The sequence below is a fragment of the Petaurus breviceps genome, unplaced genomic scaffold (assembly GCF_028583685.1).
Source record: "Petaurus breviceps papuanus isolate PSGF00001 unplaced genomic scaffold, PetGlider_PUasm1.0 77, whole genome shotgun sequence".
Lineage (NCBI taxonomy): Eukaryota > Metazoa > Chordata > Mammalia > Diprotodontia > Petauridae > Petaurus > Petaurus breviceps.
In genome coordinates this window covers 7593434-7609797 of record NW_027186492.1, presented here as the reverse complement: position 1 = coordinate 7609797, position 16364 = coordinate 7593434, and the positions used below count along the sequence as shown (strand labels likewise).

General features: G+C 37.6%; 1 protein-coding gene across 2 annotated transcripts in view; it reads right to left on the bottom strand.

Moving 5' to 3' along the window:
• The window catches only part of GOLM2 (golgi membrane protein 2), a 99870-nt gene that overhangs the window by 66601 nt on the left and 16905 nt on the right, over positions 1–16364 (bottom strand). For both annotated transcript variants that reach the window (XM_069105925.1, XM_069105926.1), the window contains exon 2: positions 8873–8927. In XM_069105925.1, coding sequence (XP_068962026.1) covers positions 8873–8927 — 55 coding nt within the window. The remainder of the gene's footprint in view (positions 1–8872; positions 8928–16364) is intronic.

Below are 16364 nucleotides of genomic sequence, written 5' to 3'. Positions count from 1 at the left end.
TCACTATTTTGGTGTGTTAGGTAGGGGAAAAAGTGGGGAGAAAATTTGTAACTGAAAATCTTGTGGAAATGAATGATGTAAACTAAAAGTTAATAAAGCATTTGATAAAGTAAAAAAAAAGAAGAAAAAAAAGAAAGATACTTGGTAGAAAGTAGATTTAGATCAACATTTTATACTGGATACCACAATTAATTCCAAATTGAGATGGAATTTACATATGAAATCACATTAAAAATCAAAAGAGAAATAGTTCATTGGAACCATGACTGGATTTCAAATCAGAGAACCATTGAGAAGGCAAAAAATGTGATATCAATTATTCATGTGAAATCATGTAAAACAGATTTCTATGTTAGTCATGTTGCAAAAAAAAAAGCATAAAAAATGAAAAAAAATGTGCTTCAATCTGCACTCACACTCCATCAATTCTCTCTCTTGAGGTGGACAGCATTTTTTATCATAAGTCCTTCAGAATTGTCTTCAATTGTATTATTCAGAATAGCTAGGTCATTCAGTTTATCATTGTATAATACTGCTGCTACTGCGTACAATATTCTCCTAGTTCTGCTCACTTCACATTGCATCAGTTCATGTCTTCCCCAAGATTTTCTAAAACCATCCTGCTTGTCATGTCTTTTAGCACAATAGTATTCCATCATAATCATATACCACAACTTGTTCAGCCATTTTGCAACTGATGGGCATTCCCTCAACTTCCAATTCTTTGCCATTACAAAAAACAGCTATAAATATTTTTGTACATTTAGGTCCTTTTTTAAAAATCTCTTTTGGATATAGACCTAGCAATAGTATTGCTGAGTCAAAGAGTATACACGGTTTTATAGCTCTTTTGGCATAGTTCCAAATTGTTCTCCAGAATGGTTGGACAACCACCAACAGAGCATTAGTGTGCCAGTTTTTCCATATCACCTCTAACATTTGTCATTTCACTTTTCTCTCATGTTAGCCAATTGATAAGTGAGGTGGTACCTCAGGGTTGTTTTACTTTGCAATTCTCTAATCCAAAGGGAATTAGAGCATTCCTTTCTATTTTTCAAGGAGCTTGTTAGTTAAATAAGGTTTTGTACTTCATGTGCTAGGCAATTACTCCCCCTTCCAATTCTTTCTTCCATCTCTCTTTTTTCCCCCCAATATTTCTTCTAGTGCTCTCATCTCATTGATAAAAAACTGTTTTTAAAATTGTTTCTTCATTTCTTCTAGGAATTCTAGTTGAATTTTTGCACAAGCTTTGCTTTTGTTTTTTGCCTGTAGATATTTTGGAATTATTCTCTTCTGAATTTGTGTCTTGAGTGCCTTGTCACCATAGTAGCTTTTTGTAGTGGTATCTTTTAATTTGCTCATTCTTACATCCTACATCCTAACTTCAGACTCAGTGTTAGAGCTGGGATCTGTGCACTTCTAGAAGGAAGGTCTTGGGTAGTCTTGTTGCTATTTTCTTAGGGCATTGAATATAGTGTTATTCAACTGAGGCACAAATCAGCTTGGGGACTCGCAAGCTTTCAGTACTCCCAAAGTGGTCCAATACAGGGCAAAATATGACTGCTGTCTTCCTGGACTCAGTTTTATAAGTTCCTGATCTGGGTTTGAGTCTGAGCAACAAGAGATTGCTTCTGGACTCAGCCCTTATCAGCCAGCTGGAAAGTCCTGCTGGTTCTAAGTAACATTACTAATCACTCCCCTTTGGTCTAGATTCCTGACCTGGTTATTGTTCTGCTGGTGTCACAGTGGGCTAGAAGCTATGACTGAGATACAACTTTCCTCTACTGAGGTCTGAGCCACTCTACTGCTGCTTACTTCTGAATCTGGTCTTCTTTTGGTGCTATTCTGGAATATTACCCCTACATATGCAGGTCCTTTTCTGAGTGTGCCCTGGATTTGTGAGCAGGACCTGGGTAGAGATTGACAAAGTTGAGGATTGGCACTTGTTCCCACACCCATAAAAGGGTTGTGGTGACCCAGAATGGGTCTGGGACCTTGTCTTGCCCTGGTGTATAGCCTCTTCCTCGCAGGAGTGCTGTGAATAGCGTGCTCCTGGCCAAAACCCTTCCCCAGGGTCTATAGAACTCTTTTTCTTTTTCCTATGGTGACCTGGACTAGAAAAATAACTCACTATAATTTTTTAAAATTTCCCTATTAGGATTAAGTTTGGAGTATTTTGGGGGTCTGTTTGGAGGAGTTTTGGGGTGAAGGCAGAGATAGCTGTATTGCTTCCTACTACTTCACCATGTTGGGTCCTTAATAGTCAGTCTTATATCAATAGTCTCTCATCACACAAAGATTTACAAATTGACAATTCCTCAAGTTCCAAATTCTTGGGGGGCAGAGCCAAGATGGCAGAGTAAAAGTTTCAAATTCTCTCCCTCCCCTTTTCCCACCTATCGAGAAAGCAAGGAAAAGAAAATTTATGGAGAATGATCCACACCTCAAAAGTTCCTTAGGAACTAAGCCAAAGAAATTCACTTCTAGTGAATTAAATGCTTAGACTAATCACCTCCTTTTCAAATGTCATTTATTAGGTGTTTTAATAGGAGAGGCAACAAGTTTAGTGGAAAAAAAAAACCAACAACAAACCAACAAACCCAAACCTAGGAAAAAGAATGAAGTCCCATGGAGAATCATATTTGGATAGAGCAAATGAACTGAGGTGGGAGAAATGTAAACATGTGCCTTTCCAACACACCCCTGAGAAAGAACTGCCTGAGAAGGAAAGAGAGGCCTCAGCTTTGGCTTTGGCCAGTTTTTTGTCCTCTCTCTACTCTAAATGACTCTAAACGAATTTTAGAGCTACAGAACCCACAAAATGACAGAATGAAATACATCTCCAGCTGAGAACAGCCTGGCAAACTGATAGGAAGGGTCCATCACACTGAGCTGGGAGTGGAACACAGTCCCACATGGGCCACACTGGCACAGACCAGCAGCACAGACCAGCTGGAGCAGACCTCAGGCAATTGAATCACTGGCAGCTGTGGTGGTTTCCAGACTTCTCAACCCATAAATGCCAAAAAGAAAGTAAAAGGTCAGTGGGGAAACTGTGTTGGAACTTGGTGAGAGCACGATCTGGTCCCTGCCAGCAGGGGCAGTGGAAGTGGCAGCAGCTGCAGCTGCTGTAGCTGTGTCTGCTTCCTGAGCTCCAGGTCCACAGATGGTGAGGGGCCCAAGTGGTTCATTAGAGGGCAATTACAGGAATCTCTCTGCTGGTGCTGAGGCAGGATTCTTTTGTTTTGTCCTGCATGGATCTGGGTCACAGTCTTGGGTGGTGGTCTTGGAGTGAGGAGCACTGGCATGGCAAAGCTTGTTGAGACTGTGGAGAGGCAGTCCTCCGCACAGTTCTGAGGTGGGTGCCTAGAAGAAGCTCTGTCAACAGATGCACAAAACCCCAGAAATTTGGGACACAGCACTTTCCACTCTGGAAGCAGGGTTCTACCTTGGCAGAGAGTTCAAAAGTCAAGTAACTGGCTGGCAAGATGAGAAAACACAGGAAGAGAAATCAGACTATAGAATTTTTTTTCGGTGACAAAGAGGATCAAAATATAGAATCAGAAGAAGACAACAAAGTAAAAACTCCTGCATGAAAAGCCTCTAAGAAAAGTATGAATTGCTCACAGGCAATGAGGGAGCTCAAGAAGGATTTTGAAAATCAAGTAAGTAGAGGAAAAATAAATGAGAATGATGCAAGAAAATCATGAAAAACAAGTCAACAGCTTGCTAAAGGAGACCCCAAAAATACTGAAGAAAATAATACCTTAAAAATAGACTAACTCAAAATCCAAAAAGCCAAGGAGAAGAATGCCTTAAAAAGCAGAACTGGCCAGATGGAAAAGGAACTTCAAAAGCTCACTGAAAAAAATAATTCCTTCAAAATTAGATTGGAAGTGGGGTGGAGCCAAGATGGTGGAGGAGAAACAAAATTTGATTAGAGCAAATAGAAGCTAATGACATTATGAAAAATCAAGATATTATAAAACAGATCCAAAAGAATAAAAAAATAGAAGGCAATGTGAAATATCTCATTGGAAAAAACCACTGACCTGAAAAATAGATCCAGGAGAGATAATTTAAAAATTCTTGGACTGCCTGAAAGTCATGATCAAAAAAAGAGCCTAGACATCATCTTTCAAGAAATTATCAAGGAAAACTGCCCTGATATTCTAGAACTGGAGAGTAAAATAGAAATTGAAAGAACTCACCAAGTGCCTCTTGAAAAAGATCCCCAAAAGAAAACTCCTAGGAATATTATAGCCAAATTCCAGAGTTCCCAGGTCAAGGAGAAAATATTACAAACTGTCAGGAAAAAACAATTTGAGTATTGTGGAAACACAATCAGAATAACATAAGATCTAGCAGCTTCTATATTAAGGGATCGAAGGGCTTGGAACATGATATTCTGGAGGTCAAAGGAGCTAAGATTAAAACCAAGAATCATTTACCCAGCAAAACTGAGTATGATACTTCAGGGGAAAATATAGCCATTCAATGAAATAGAGGACTTTCAAGCATTCCTGATGAAAAGAGCAGAGCTGAACAGAAAATATGACTTTCAAATACAAGAATCAAGAGAATCATGAAAAGGTAAACATGAAAGAAAAATCATAAGGAACTTATTAAAGTTGAATTATTTATACTCCTACATGGAAAGATGATATCTGTAACTCATGAGACTTTTCTCAGTATGAGAATAGTTGAAGAGAATATATATATGTGTATATATATGTATGTATAGGTGAGTATATATGTGTATATATGTGTGTATACATATATACATAGACAGAGGGCACAGGGTGAGTTGAATATGAAGGGATGATATCTAAAAAAATGCAATTAAGAGGTGAGAGAGGAATATATTGGGAAAAGGAGAAAGGGAGAGATGGAATAGGGTAAATTATCTTATATAAAAGAAGCAAGAGAAAACTATTACAATGGAGGTTAAGAGCAGGGAGGTGAAAGGGAATGAGTCAACCTTACTCTCACTGAACTTGTATTATGGAGGGAATAACATACACACTCAATTGAGTATCTTTACCTACAAGAAAGTAGGGAGGAGGGGAATAAGAGGGGGGGATGATAGAAGGGAGGACAGATTGGGGGAGAGGGTAGTTAGAAGCAAACACTTTTGAAAAGGGACAGGGTCAAAGGAGAAAACAGAATAAATGGAGGGTGGGATAGATGTAGGGAAATATAGTTAGTCTTTCACAACATGACTACTATGGAAATGTTTTGCATAACTACACATGTATAACCTATATTGAGTTGCTTGTCTTCTCAGTGGGGGTGGGTGAGGAGGGAAGAAGGGAGAGAATCTGGAACTCAAAGTTTTAAAAACAAATGTTAAAAAATTGTTGCTACATGCAACTGGGAAATAAGATATACAGGCAATGGGGTATAGAAATCCACCTTGCCCTACAAGAAAATAAGGGGCAAGGGGTGGGATCAGAGAATATATGAAAAAGCAGGCTGGGGGAAGGAGTAATCAGTATGCTTGCCATCTTGGGGTAGGGGAGTAGGGGAGAGATGGAGAGAAAATTTGGAACGCAAAATCTTGTAGAAATGAATATTGAAAACTAAAAAGAAATAAATAAATTCTGAAAAAAAGTCTAAAAAACTTCATTTGCATTAAAAAAAAAGAAAAGAAAAAAAGAAATGGACTTGAGATTTTACTGATATTCCCAAATGAGGAAGGTCCCTCTGACTAATCCAGGTGAGCACATTCTCTGCAACATTTAGTCTCCATTCCCTAGAAGACTAAAAATTTAAGTCACTGGCACATGGTCACATAGGCAGTATACAGCAGTGGCAGGATTTGAACTGGGTTCAAGGCTGGCTCTCTGTGTACTACACCAGATGTGTCAGACTCTTGATTTTTTAAAGCCTGTAAAACTCCCCAGTACTGTCAACCAAATTAAAATCTAATTGGGAAATATTTAACAAAATAAATAAAAATACAATAAAACATAGATTGTGTTTAAAAAAAAAGTAGACTGTTTTCAGACCTTGAGTCCCAATCAGCTAGCTGAAAAGTTTTGTTAGTTCAGAGTCACAGAACTGTAGTATCTACTTCAGTCTGGGATTCCTGCCCTGGTTATTCCTCTGCAGGCTGGACTAGATGCTATAAATGAGACTCTACTCTGCACCGGAACTCTGTGTTGCTGCTGCTAGCTTCTGAACTTCTTCCTTTCTTGGTACATTGTCCAGCGTCTCCCTACTTAGTATACCAACCTTTGCATAGATCATCTTATCAGTCTGCCCTGGATCTATGATGTGGAACTGGGTAGGGGCAACAAAGCTGTCAGTTTGTACCTATCTCCATAAGTTTCCCAGTATAGATCTGGGATCTCCTTTTTCTTTCTTTCTTTCTTTTTTTTTTTTTTACTTTTTGGAGGGGGGAAGGCAGGGAAATTGGGGTTAAGTGACTTGCCCAAGGTCACATGGCTAGTAAGTGTTAAGTGTCTGAGGCCAGATTTGAACTCAGGTCCTCCTGATTCCAGGGCTGGTGCTTTATTCACTGTGCCACCTAGTCGCCCCTGGGACCTCCTTTTTCGCTGGTGCACAGTTTCTCCCTTGGTACTAGGGTACTCCACATATAGTGTATTTTTGGCCCAATTCCATCCCCAGGGTCAGCAGACCTTGTCTGTCTGTCTCCTTAGGCTGAGCTGAGCTAGACAAGTGACTCACTGTAATTCTTTTCTAGATTTCTCCATTAGGATTTGGTCTGGTGCATTTTCTAGATGTTTTTGGAGGAATTTTGTGGAGGAAGACTGGGCTGTACAAATTCCTGCCACTCTGCCATCTTGCCTACACCTCAATTGCAGTATTTTTTCTTTGGCCTACAAGCTCTGGACTTTGATTATAATCTTCCTGAAAACTTTCATTCTCAGGACATGACCAATTAATTCTTTCTATTTCTATTTTGCCCTCTTGTTCTAAGAGACCTGGGAAGTTTTCTTTTACAGCTTCTTGAAATGTAGTGTTTAGGCTCTTCTTTTGGTCATGGCTTTTGGATACTCCAATGATTCTCAAATTCTCTCTCCAATTTTTCTATGAGATACCTTTCACATTCATCTATTTTTTCCTGTCTTTTGACTACATCTATATTTATCATGAATGAGTTTCCTTTTGTAATTTATTCCTGCTGGTTTTTATAAATATAAAGGTGAACAAATCTTGTAGACACTCCTGAGATGTATGAAATAGTGAGAAATAACGGAAAGAGTACTGGTTTTAGAACAGGACATCAGGGTTCAAATGCCAGCTCCACTTCTTATTGCTTATATGACTAGGGATGAGTTACTTTACCTCTATGTGACAGTTTCCTTATATTAAAATGAAAATATTTGAACAGATGACCTAAATACTTCTTCTAGTTCTAAACCCATGAACTCAAGATCCAATTCAGAAACAAATAGAGATAAGATTCAATTTCTGACTTCAAGGAGTGTACTTCTGGAGATTTAGATATGTACATAGCTAAGTAAACAAAGACAAATTACATTTTTTAAGTAGAGGAATGAAGAAAGGCTTCAGGACTCACATAGGAGGTGGTGCCTAACATAAACTACACAAAAGGTAGAGATGAGTGAGAGCATTCCAGACCTTGGGTATGCCTTGTACAAAGATATGGAGACAGAGGATGAACATTGTAAAAGGAGAACAGTCAGTTTGTGTGAGGATAATAATCCTTATCCAATGGTTGGCAAACTCCCTCTTCTTCTACTCCAAATTCCTCTCTAGGTAAAAGTCCCTTCTTCTCTGCTGATCAGGGAAAAAGAAAAATCTTTGCAACAAATACCTCTGATATGGGTTTTTTACATTCAAGTTATATAGAAAACTAACATAAATATAAGACCAAGATATAAGACCAATAAGAGCCATTCCCCAATAGAAAAGTGGTCAAAAGATATGTAAAAACAGTTCTCAAGAGAATTGTAAACTATTAACAGGATGCTCCAAATCACTAATTATAAGAGAAGGACAAATTAAAACAACTCTGAAGGTTTTACCTAACACTCAGAAAATTGGCAGAAAAAGATGCAAAATGTAACTATGGGAGAGACTGTGGAAAGAAAAGCACAGTAACACATTGTGACAGAACTGTGAATTGGTCTAACAATTCTACAAAGCAATTTAGAATTATATTTTAAAAGTTATTAAGATCTCCATTTCCTTTGACCCTAAATTAAGGCCACTTACATCAGAAATCTAAATAAGGGTTTCCTAAGCTCAAGAAACTTGAAAATGAAGAGACTTGATCATTTCTCTTACCCATTTCATTTCTTTTATTTGGTGGCAAATGCCTCTCCAAATGAATGATTGTATGGTATTTGAGCATGGAAAAGGAAACTCGTGTACAAGACTTATGTATTCAGAAAAGACTGTATATTTTTTCCAGATAGCTAGAAAAAGTATTGGGGACACTGTAGGCCTCCAAAATATGTATCTAGATTGGGACAATGACAAAGGTGGGGTGAATTGTGGAGTACCTGAACTAGAAAAAGTACCTGCATTGATGAAAGCATTAACTATTACTATAATGATGTAATATTTGAATAAAATAAAAGTTATACTTGGCTAAATCATAAAACAGCTTAGGCTGGTTAATAAAGTTTATAAACAGGTCATTCAGCTCAGTCTAAAAAGCCTCTGATACTTTCTAGTATAAAACAACATTTATGGAAACATTTTAGGATACTGTGAAGTATGCATGACTACAGATATAACTAGTTTTAAGTCATATTATATATAAGGTTTCTGCTTATTTTTTATGTTCACAGATGGAATCTACCACTTCTTGGGCCTTAGTTTTAGACATTTAGTACTCATTTACTTATACTTAATCTACAGTGAAATTTCTTACCTTTTAAACGATGTATGTCTGCCATCTGATATGATATGTTGTTCTGTAGTTTAACCTGAAAAAATTAAATTTTATTTTACTAAATAAAACATAACTCTTTATATTTACTGTGGGTTTAATGATAAAAAGCAGAGCAGAAAGTTTTGATTCTGTAATTGCATGAATTTATTTTCAGTTTGCATATAAAAACTTTCCTTTCCATTTGGTATATAGCATATAATACAGCATAGTCTTATGAAAAAATTCTAAGTTTGTGTGCTGCTCAATAATTTTTTAAAAGTCCAATGGGAGGCTATACTTCCCAACCCAATTTATAACAGGAAAGATTAATTTTGATACATAGATGTACTACAATAAGATAAACACAAAGATGTATTTAAGGTGCTCACATCTAAAAGCAAACTAAGGATATTTAATATGTAATAAAATGACACTAGATGACTAGAATGTATCCTTTTTGATGAACTAATTAATTTAGAAATGTAAATAAAGCTCTAGGTAAATACAATTCCAAATTCATAAATAATAATAATATATAACCATGGCCTAGAGCCTTCTAAAATTCTAAGCTCAAGAGAACTGGTTTCCTTCTGGGGACCAAACCTCTAAAAGAGTAATTTTCTCTCTGGAATACTGCCCCCATTCAAAGTTACTCCAGGTAAACTTCCCAGTATAGTCATGATATAGCTCATTCCTGGGTTTCCCAGAATGTGAATAAAAAGGGTACATCACCAATTCCAGTATATATAGATATAGATATACATATTTGTATATCTATATATATGTATGTAGAAAAGAACTTTTATTTCACAAAAAATTAAGATATAAGACTTATATATTCAGAAAAGACTGTATATTTTTTCTAGTTAGCTCAAAAAAGGCACAAACAAAAGCCCACAGAGTTTTTAAAAACACACATAAAATGCTCAGCCTATCAGCAACCTTCTCAGAAAAGAATTGAACTTGGTGTTGCCTTTGGGATAACCCTTCGACATTTCATTAAGTCCCAGAGAATCCCATATAGTGCTCCCCCAAATTCCTAGTATCATCATGTGGTTTAGATTCCCCTAAAAGGTAAACATACTTTGGGGGCTGTTGAAAGCAATCCTCTTTTATACCCGGACCTGTATTATACAATGGCCTTGCTCTCCAAGTAGGACACTGCTTAAGAACTATGCAAATGATCCTTTTCTTTCCCTAAGGAACAAGTTACTCTTTTTCTCCCAAATGTCTGATCCTTGAATTTTCTAACTTGACCTAAGTGGGCACAAACATATATTCTTCTTCCATTTATTTCTGTGGGAAGCCTCTCAGTGCCCTGGCTGCTATCACCTCTTGATTTGGGAAAGTCTAGTCCCAAGATTTCTTCTCTTAGTTTGTATACAAGCACATGCAAATCTACCATGTACTTCTTCAGGAATCCTAGTAATGCCCCAGCCATTGTTTCTCTTTGGCTATGAATGTTCACTTAAGAATTCTTTCTCTGACTCAAGCTCAGAAGGTACAAGTGAGCACATGTAACATCAGAAGTCTCCTAGGTTTTTTTGATAAGGTACTAGTGGGCATGCCCAGTTCCATGGGGAGACATCTCTTAAGATGTCTCCAAATAAGACATATCCACCTAAATCTTATTGGGATAATTGGAGAGTTCATCACAAAAAGGATTCCCCTGATCAACCCTCCTTACAATAACAATAGTTAACATTAATATAGGACTTCATAAAATGTTTATATAAACCATCTCATTTAACCCTCACAACCATGAAGTATGTAGTATATTTCCCCAATTTTATATATAAGGATTAAAGTTCAAAAAGGTTAATTGACTTGCACCAGGTTATATAGCTAGGAAGTAGCAGAACCAAAATTTGCAACTAGAGCCTCTGAATCTAGATATAATAATATTCTTTCCACTATATTACAACTGCCTGTCTAAAAATAATTGTCTCATTTCTTTCCTTAAACACAGATGCTTCACAGGGTAAGGGAAATAGGATCACAGATTTAGAACTAGAAGAGACCTTAGAAATCATCTAATCCAAATGCCTCATTTTTACAGAGGAGGAAGCTGAGGCCCAGGAATGTTAATTCACTTGCCCAGGGTTACCTAGGAGGTAAGCAGAAAAGACAGGATTTGAACACAAGTCCTCTACTTCCAGATCCAGTACTTTTTGCAGGGTGTCCATTAGTCTTGAAAGTCCAGGGTCTAATCACAAAAAAGACATCAATGACAAGATAATAAACTGATTGTAAAATTTCAGCCATGAAGGTGAAGGGAAGCCACTCATCTTCAAATAATGCCTCTTGCTATTTCAAGAAATGAAAAAGGTAGCTTTATTCTGTGAAACAAGTAGGTTCACAGTGACCAAATGTCAGATACTCCTTACAGATTAAGTAAGGAGGTAATGGTAAAAAATATTTTGTGTCTGTATCATATCTAAGTCATTCAAATATTTATTGAGTACCTACTATGTACAAAGGTAATATGGATGAGCAAAAGATGAATAAGACACAGTCCCTGTATTCAAGGAAGGAGTTGACAATGTTTACTATCTAGTAGAAAAAAAGTACTGCTACACACATAATTACAATACTGGCAATATCTGATAAATATCATGGACATTACTAAAAAAGTTAAGATAACACTTTTAGGTGTGCTGATCAGCCTAACTTTGTGGGTTTATTGACATTTTAGTTGAGACATGAATGGGTAAGATTTCAATAAGTGGATATTGTAGGAATGAAGGAGAGAAGTTCGTATTCGAAGTAGATGACCAGTATGAGTAAAACCAGCAGAATGCAATGTATGAATGACATGTAAAAGATAGCAGTTTAATTAAAATAGAGGGTAGCTAGAGGGAAATAGTGGAAGATAAAGCTGGAAAGGTAGGCTAGAGCTAGACATATAGGCTTTTGAATTATGGATAAGGATCTGGATGCTTTTCTGTGTAGGAGAGCATTGAAATGAAAATTTCTGAGTAAGAGAACATGAAGCAGTATCTCAGGTAAGTTAATCTGGTGGTAGTACACTATATGTATATCTGACCAGTCTCATTTGCTCTTCTTTCCCCCAAAACTGTTTTCAAAAACTGTGTAGCAGTTACTTATAAACTCAATACACTAAAATTACCAGTTTTACTTTTATCTATTTTACCCATTTTTATATAACATATTTTCTCTTCTGAGAAATTTTTTACATATGTATGTGTTTGTGGGGGGAGGTTAAGCATTTCTGCTACCCAATAGTCTTTACCTAGTGATAGAGCCACAAGTGTGAGAGACACTGTGACAGTCACAAGATGTCGGAGGGGGTGCACGTGACCTCTGAGGGGCAGGAGCTTGGAGATGTGGAGGCTGACTCTGCCGGGCCGAAAGGGCTGACATGGCATTGAGCGCAGGGCCGTGGGAGCCGACTTTGCCAGGTTGGGAAAGGCATTGAACGTGCCTTATCAACACGGACTCCTCTTAACACATACTCCTTTGCCCTGAACTCGGGAGAGTGCACGATTGGCTCCCACATGGCATGTGACAGTAAGAAGAATGATAAGGATATTAGGGAAAAAGCAAGGGGAGGCTCCCCCTCCCTCTCTTTCTCTTTTTCTCTCTCTCTTCCTCCCTCTTTCTCTTTTCTCTCTGTCCCGCTCTCTCTGTCCCACGGTTCCATTCTGCTGTGTTCTGATGGCCACACTGTTAAGATGTAACTGGATAAAGAGCAGCCTCGCTTGGCAACCTCTGTGTCCTTGGGTGTTCTGTGGGGGTGAGTTCTTCTTGGAGACAAGAAGCCGGAGACGTCTGAAGACCGGGTATAAGGTAAGACAAGGCCGGAGCTGGGAGAGCCCAGCAACCTAGAATACAAATTCTCTAATCTTTTTTTCCCTTTCCTTTTAATAAAATTCAATAAGCTCTGTCTCTTTAATTGTAGCTTGCCTTCTCTGTTCTCTCAATCATGATTTCAAAAATGTTTTACTTAGGTAAATTCCAAGACTATATGTTCCTGTATTTCTTCTTTACAATTCCCCTTTCTTGTACATGTACTGTCTTTTCTACCTCTCTGAATAGGAATTTGTTATGTATACACTTCATGTATTTCTGCTTTGTCCTAGTTCTGTTTCGTGTTGCCTACTGATGTTTTCATCCTCAAATGTGTTAATTTCCATTTTATAAATAACACTCCTCTAATATTTCTCTTAAACTATTTTTCTTTTTTCCCCCTTTTGTATTCTTGGGTTTGAAACTCCACTCTGCTGTTTTCTTTATAGGCTAATTTTTGGTACTTCCTAGTCAATGCCCTTTTTCTCAAGACAGTTGAAATCCCCTCTAATGCCATCCTTCTTATCAAGTGCAGAAAAAGCACTCTCTATAAAAAGATTTTTTTACTTTCAAATTTCTTTTAGGGAATGCACACATTTTCAAATCTGATCCCCCTAATTCACAACCATAATTATAAGTCTTCCAAATCAGAGGACACATTTTAAACAGCTATAATATATATTAAAAGTCTCACTCCTAGTTCTGGAAAGACTACATCTGCATTGTTGGTGGGGCTGCAAAGTGGTCCAAGTGCTCCAGAAAGCAATTTTAAATTATACAAAGAGAATGATTTAAACATCTAAACCCTTTGACCCAGAGATTCCATAGCTAGGCATATACTTCAAGAAGGTCAATGACAAAAAGAAAGATGTCATATAAACCAAAATGTTTATAAGCAGCACTTTTTGTCCAACAAAGTAAATGCCCCTCAATTAGAGAATGGCTGAACAGGTTGTGGTATATGAATGTAATAGAATACTATTGTGGTATTTCAAAGAAATTTCAAGATATGATGAAGCATGGGAAGGCTTATAGTAACTGATACAGAGTACAAAAAGCAGAATCAGGAAACAATAGACATGACTGTGCAATGTAAATTAAAAGAACACAATAAAACAATTAAAACTAAATGCTGTGAAATTACAATAACCAGGTGTGTGGCCTGAAGAGGAGATATAAAAAGGCACCTCCTCTCCCTCTACCTTTGCAGAGGTGAAGGACTATAGGCATGGAACACTGTATGTAATGTTAAATATTTTTGATATGTTGATTAGTTTTGATGAAGTGTTTTCCCCCCTCTCTTTTACTCTATGTTCTAAAGAATTGCTCTGGGAGAGGGAGGAAGAAATAATCATTGGGAAATATAGATTATATAAAACAAAAGACAGCAATAAAATTATTTTTAAAAAAATCTCACCCCATTTGGAATGGGATACTGAACTGCTTTCGAGAGCACTTTGCTAGATCCTTCATGTGAGATATCATATTTTTCTTTAGCCCTTCTTATACTAAAATTATAGTTTTACTTATCTCATAGCCATTGGCTACACTACTCACTTTCTTCATCTTATGCTGTTTGTAAGATTTGTAAGACATGTGCCTCCTTTAAACTTTATAATTCTAATTAGTCCTCCTAGGTTTCCTTTGAATTCCTTTTTTTCCTCCTCCTATAGCCTTAGCCTTGTCTTTTTCTACCTCTTTACTTAACTAGATTCTATGTTACCTTCCTCCTGCTTCTTTGGGGCCTTGGGTTTCTATACATAATGAACTGGTTATTCTTGTTCTTTCCCTCCATTTGTTTTTTTAGGATAGTCTCTTTATCCCTTCCTTTCATTTTCTGTGATCTTTGTAACAGATCCATTTCTTCTGAGGCAAATATTCTCTGTCTCCTTTTAGTGACAAGCTATCTTCTCCCTATTTTTATTTTGCTTCTAAGTACCTCTTATACACCACAAACTACTCTCTGTCTTTGGCTTTGGCACCTCCCATGGAAACCCATCTTCTTTATTTTCCTCTAGCTTTCTGACACCCCATATTATATTGCCCTTTTCTTATCTTATCTTTCTTATCTTCAGAGGTTTCCCTGAATAAATGTGGACATCTCTTACCTATTCTATTTCATTTCCCCCTCCATTGCTGAGTTGCTTGTATAAATATGTCTTTCATAAATGTGTCCATTCATAAATATGTCCAGTAAAAACCACAAAGGTTACCTGCAATCTTCTTTTTACAAACACTGTACGGTCTGTGTTTTCCTCAGCTGAAAAACTAGGATAATTTCATGAACTACACTTTTGTCTTTGATTAATACCCTGTAAGGGTTATGGGATTTAAAGATCTCCCATGCCCCATGGACGTGCTGACATAGCAGAGCAAGAGAAAGTGAAAAGCCGAGCTAACGGTCCTGCGGTTGGCGGTTGGCGGCGGTTGCCTTTTTTTTTTTTTTTGAGTTAGGACCCCTGCTGAGCACTGCCAGGGGCCGGAGCTGCTGGGAGCAGGACTTTCTGCTAAGGACTCCTGCTGAGGACTGCCAGGGGCCGGAGCTGCTGGGAGCGCGCTTCCAGGGCGCTGGGTGGTTGCTGTGAGTGGGGAGAGGAGGACCTTTGCCTGAGGTAGCCTGTTCTGTTTTAAAGGCTTGAAAATGTGGGTGCTTTCTATTTTATCTACCTGTGCCAATGTCATAACTACTCTGATGGCTTTCACTTTCTGGTTTTGGGACTCAGTCTTTTGGTATCTTAATAAATTTTCTAGTTTATTTCCCCAAATGGCAAACCTGACGTATTTTGTGATGGATAATTATATCAGCATATTTGTAATCTCTATAGGCATTGTGAATATGGCATTGCTGATACATACCCCTAAAAGAAGTTTATGATATCCTAGAGGGAACAACTATACATAAGGAAGCAAATACAGTCAGTCTCCTTTAAGCAAGAAGAAAACCAAAATGACAAAGAAATCAAAGATGGTTCCACAAAAGGGGTGGTAACTGAGCTGAGCATTGAAGGAAAGATTTTAAGAGATGAAGGTGGGAGATTGTATTCAAGGCATGGGATGGCCTATGTGAAAACATGGAGGTGAGGGATGGAATATAAAGTAGGGGAACAATTAGTTGATAAGTTTGGCTCAAACACAGTAGACTGTAGGAAGGTAAATAGAATGAAGTAAGGTTGTCAGAAAGAAAAGTAGGTTGGAGCAGATCATAGAAAACTTTAAATGCCAGGCTAAGGAGTTTTCATTTTATCCTAAGGGCTACAATGAGCCACTAAAGTTGTGTGTGTGTGTGTGTGTGTGTGTGTGTGTGTGTGTTTTATAGCAAGAAAGTGACAGCCAAACCTGTACCTTGGAAAGATTATTTTGTAAGTTCTGTAGAAGATGGTCTGGAGAGAGATAACCCAGAAGCAGGGAGACCAATGTTGTTTGTCCTTCATTTTTTAAAAAAAGTATTTATTTTTAGTTCTCAACATTTATTTCCACAAGATTTTGAGTTACAATTTTTCTCCCTATCTTTTCCCTACCCCCAACCCCAAAATAGCAAGCCCACTGAATATCCCTTTCCCCAATCTGTTCTCCCCTATATCCTTCCCCATCACACCCCTAATTTCTAGCAGGGCAAGACAGATCTCTATACCTCAATCCCTGTACATCTTATTTCCCAGTTGTATGTAAAAAACATATATAT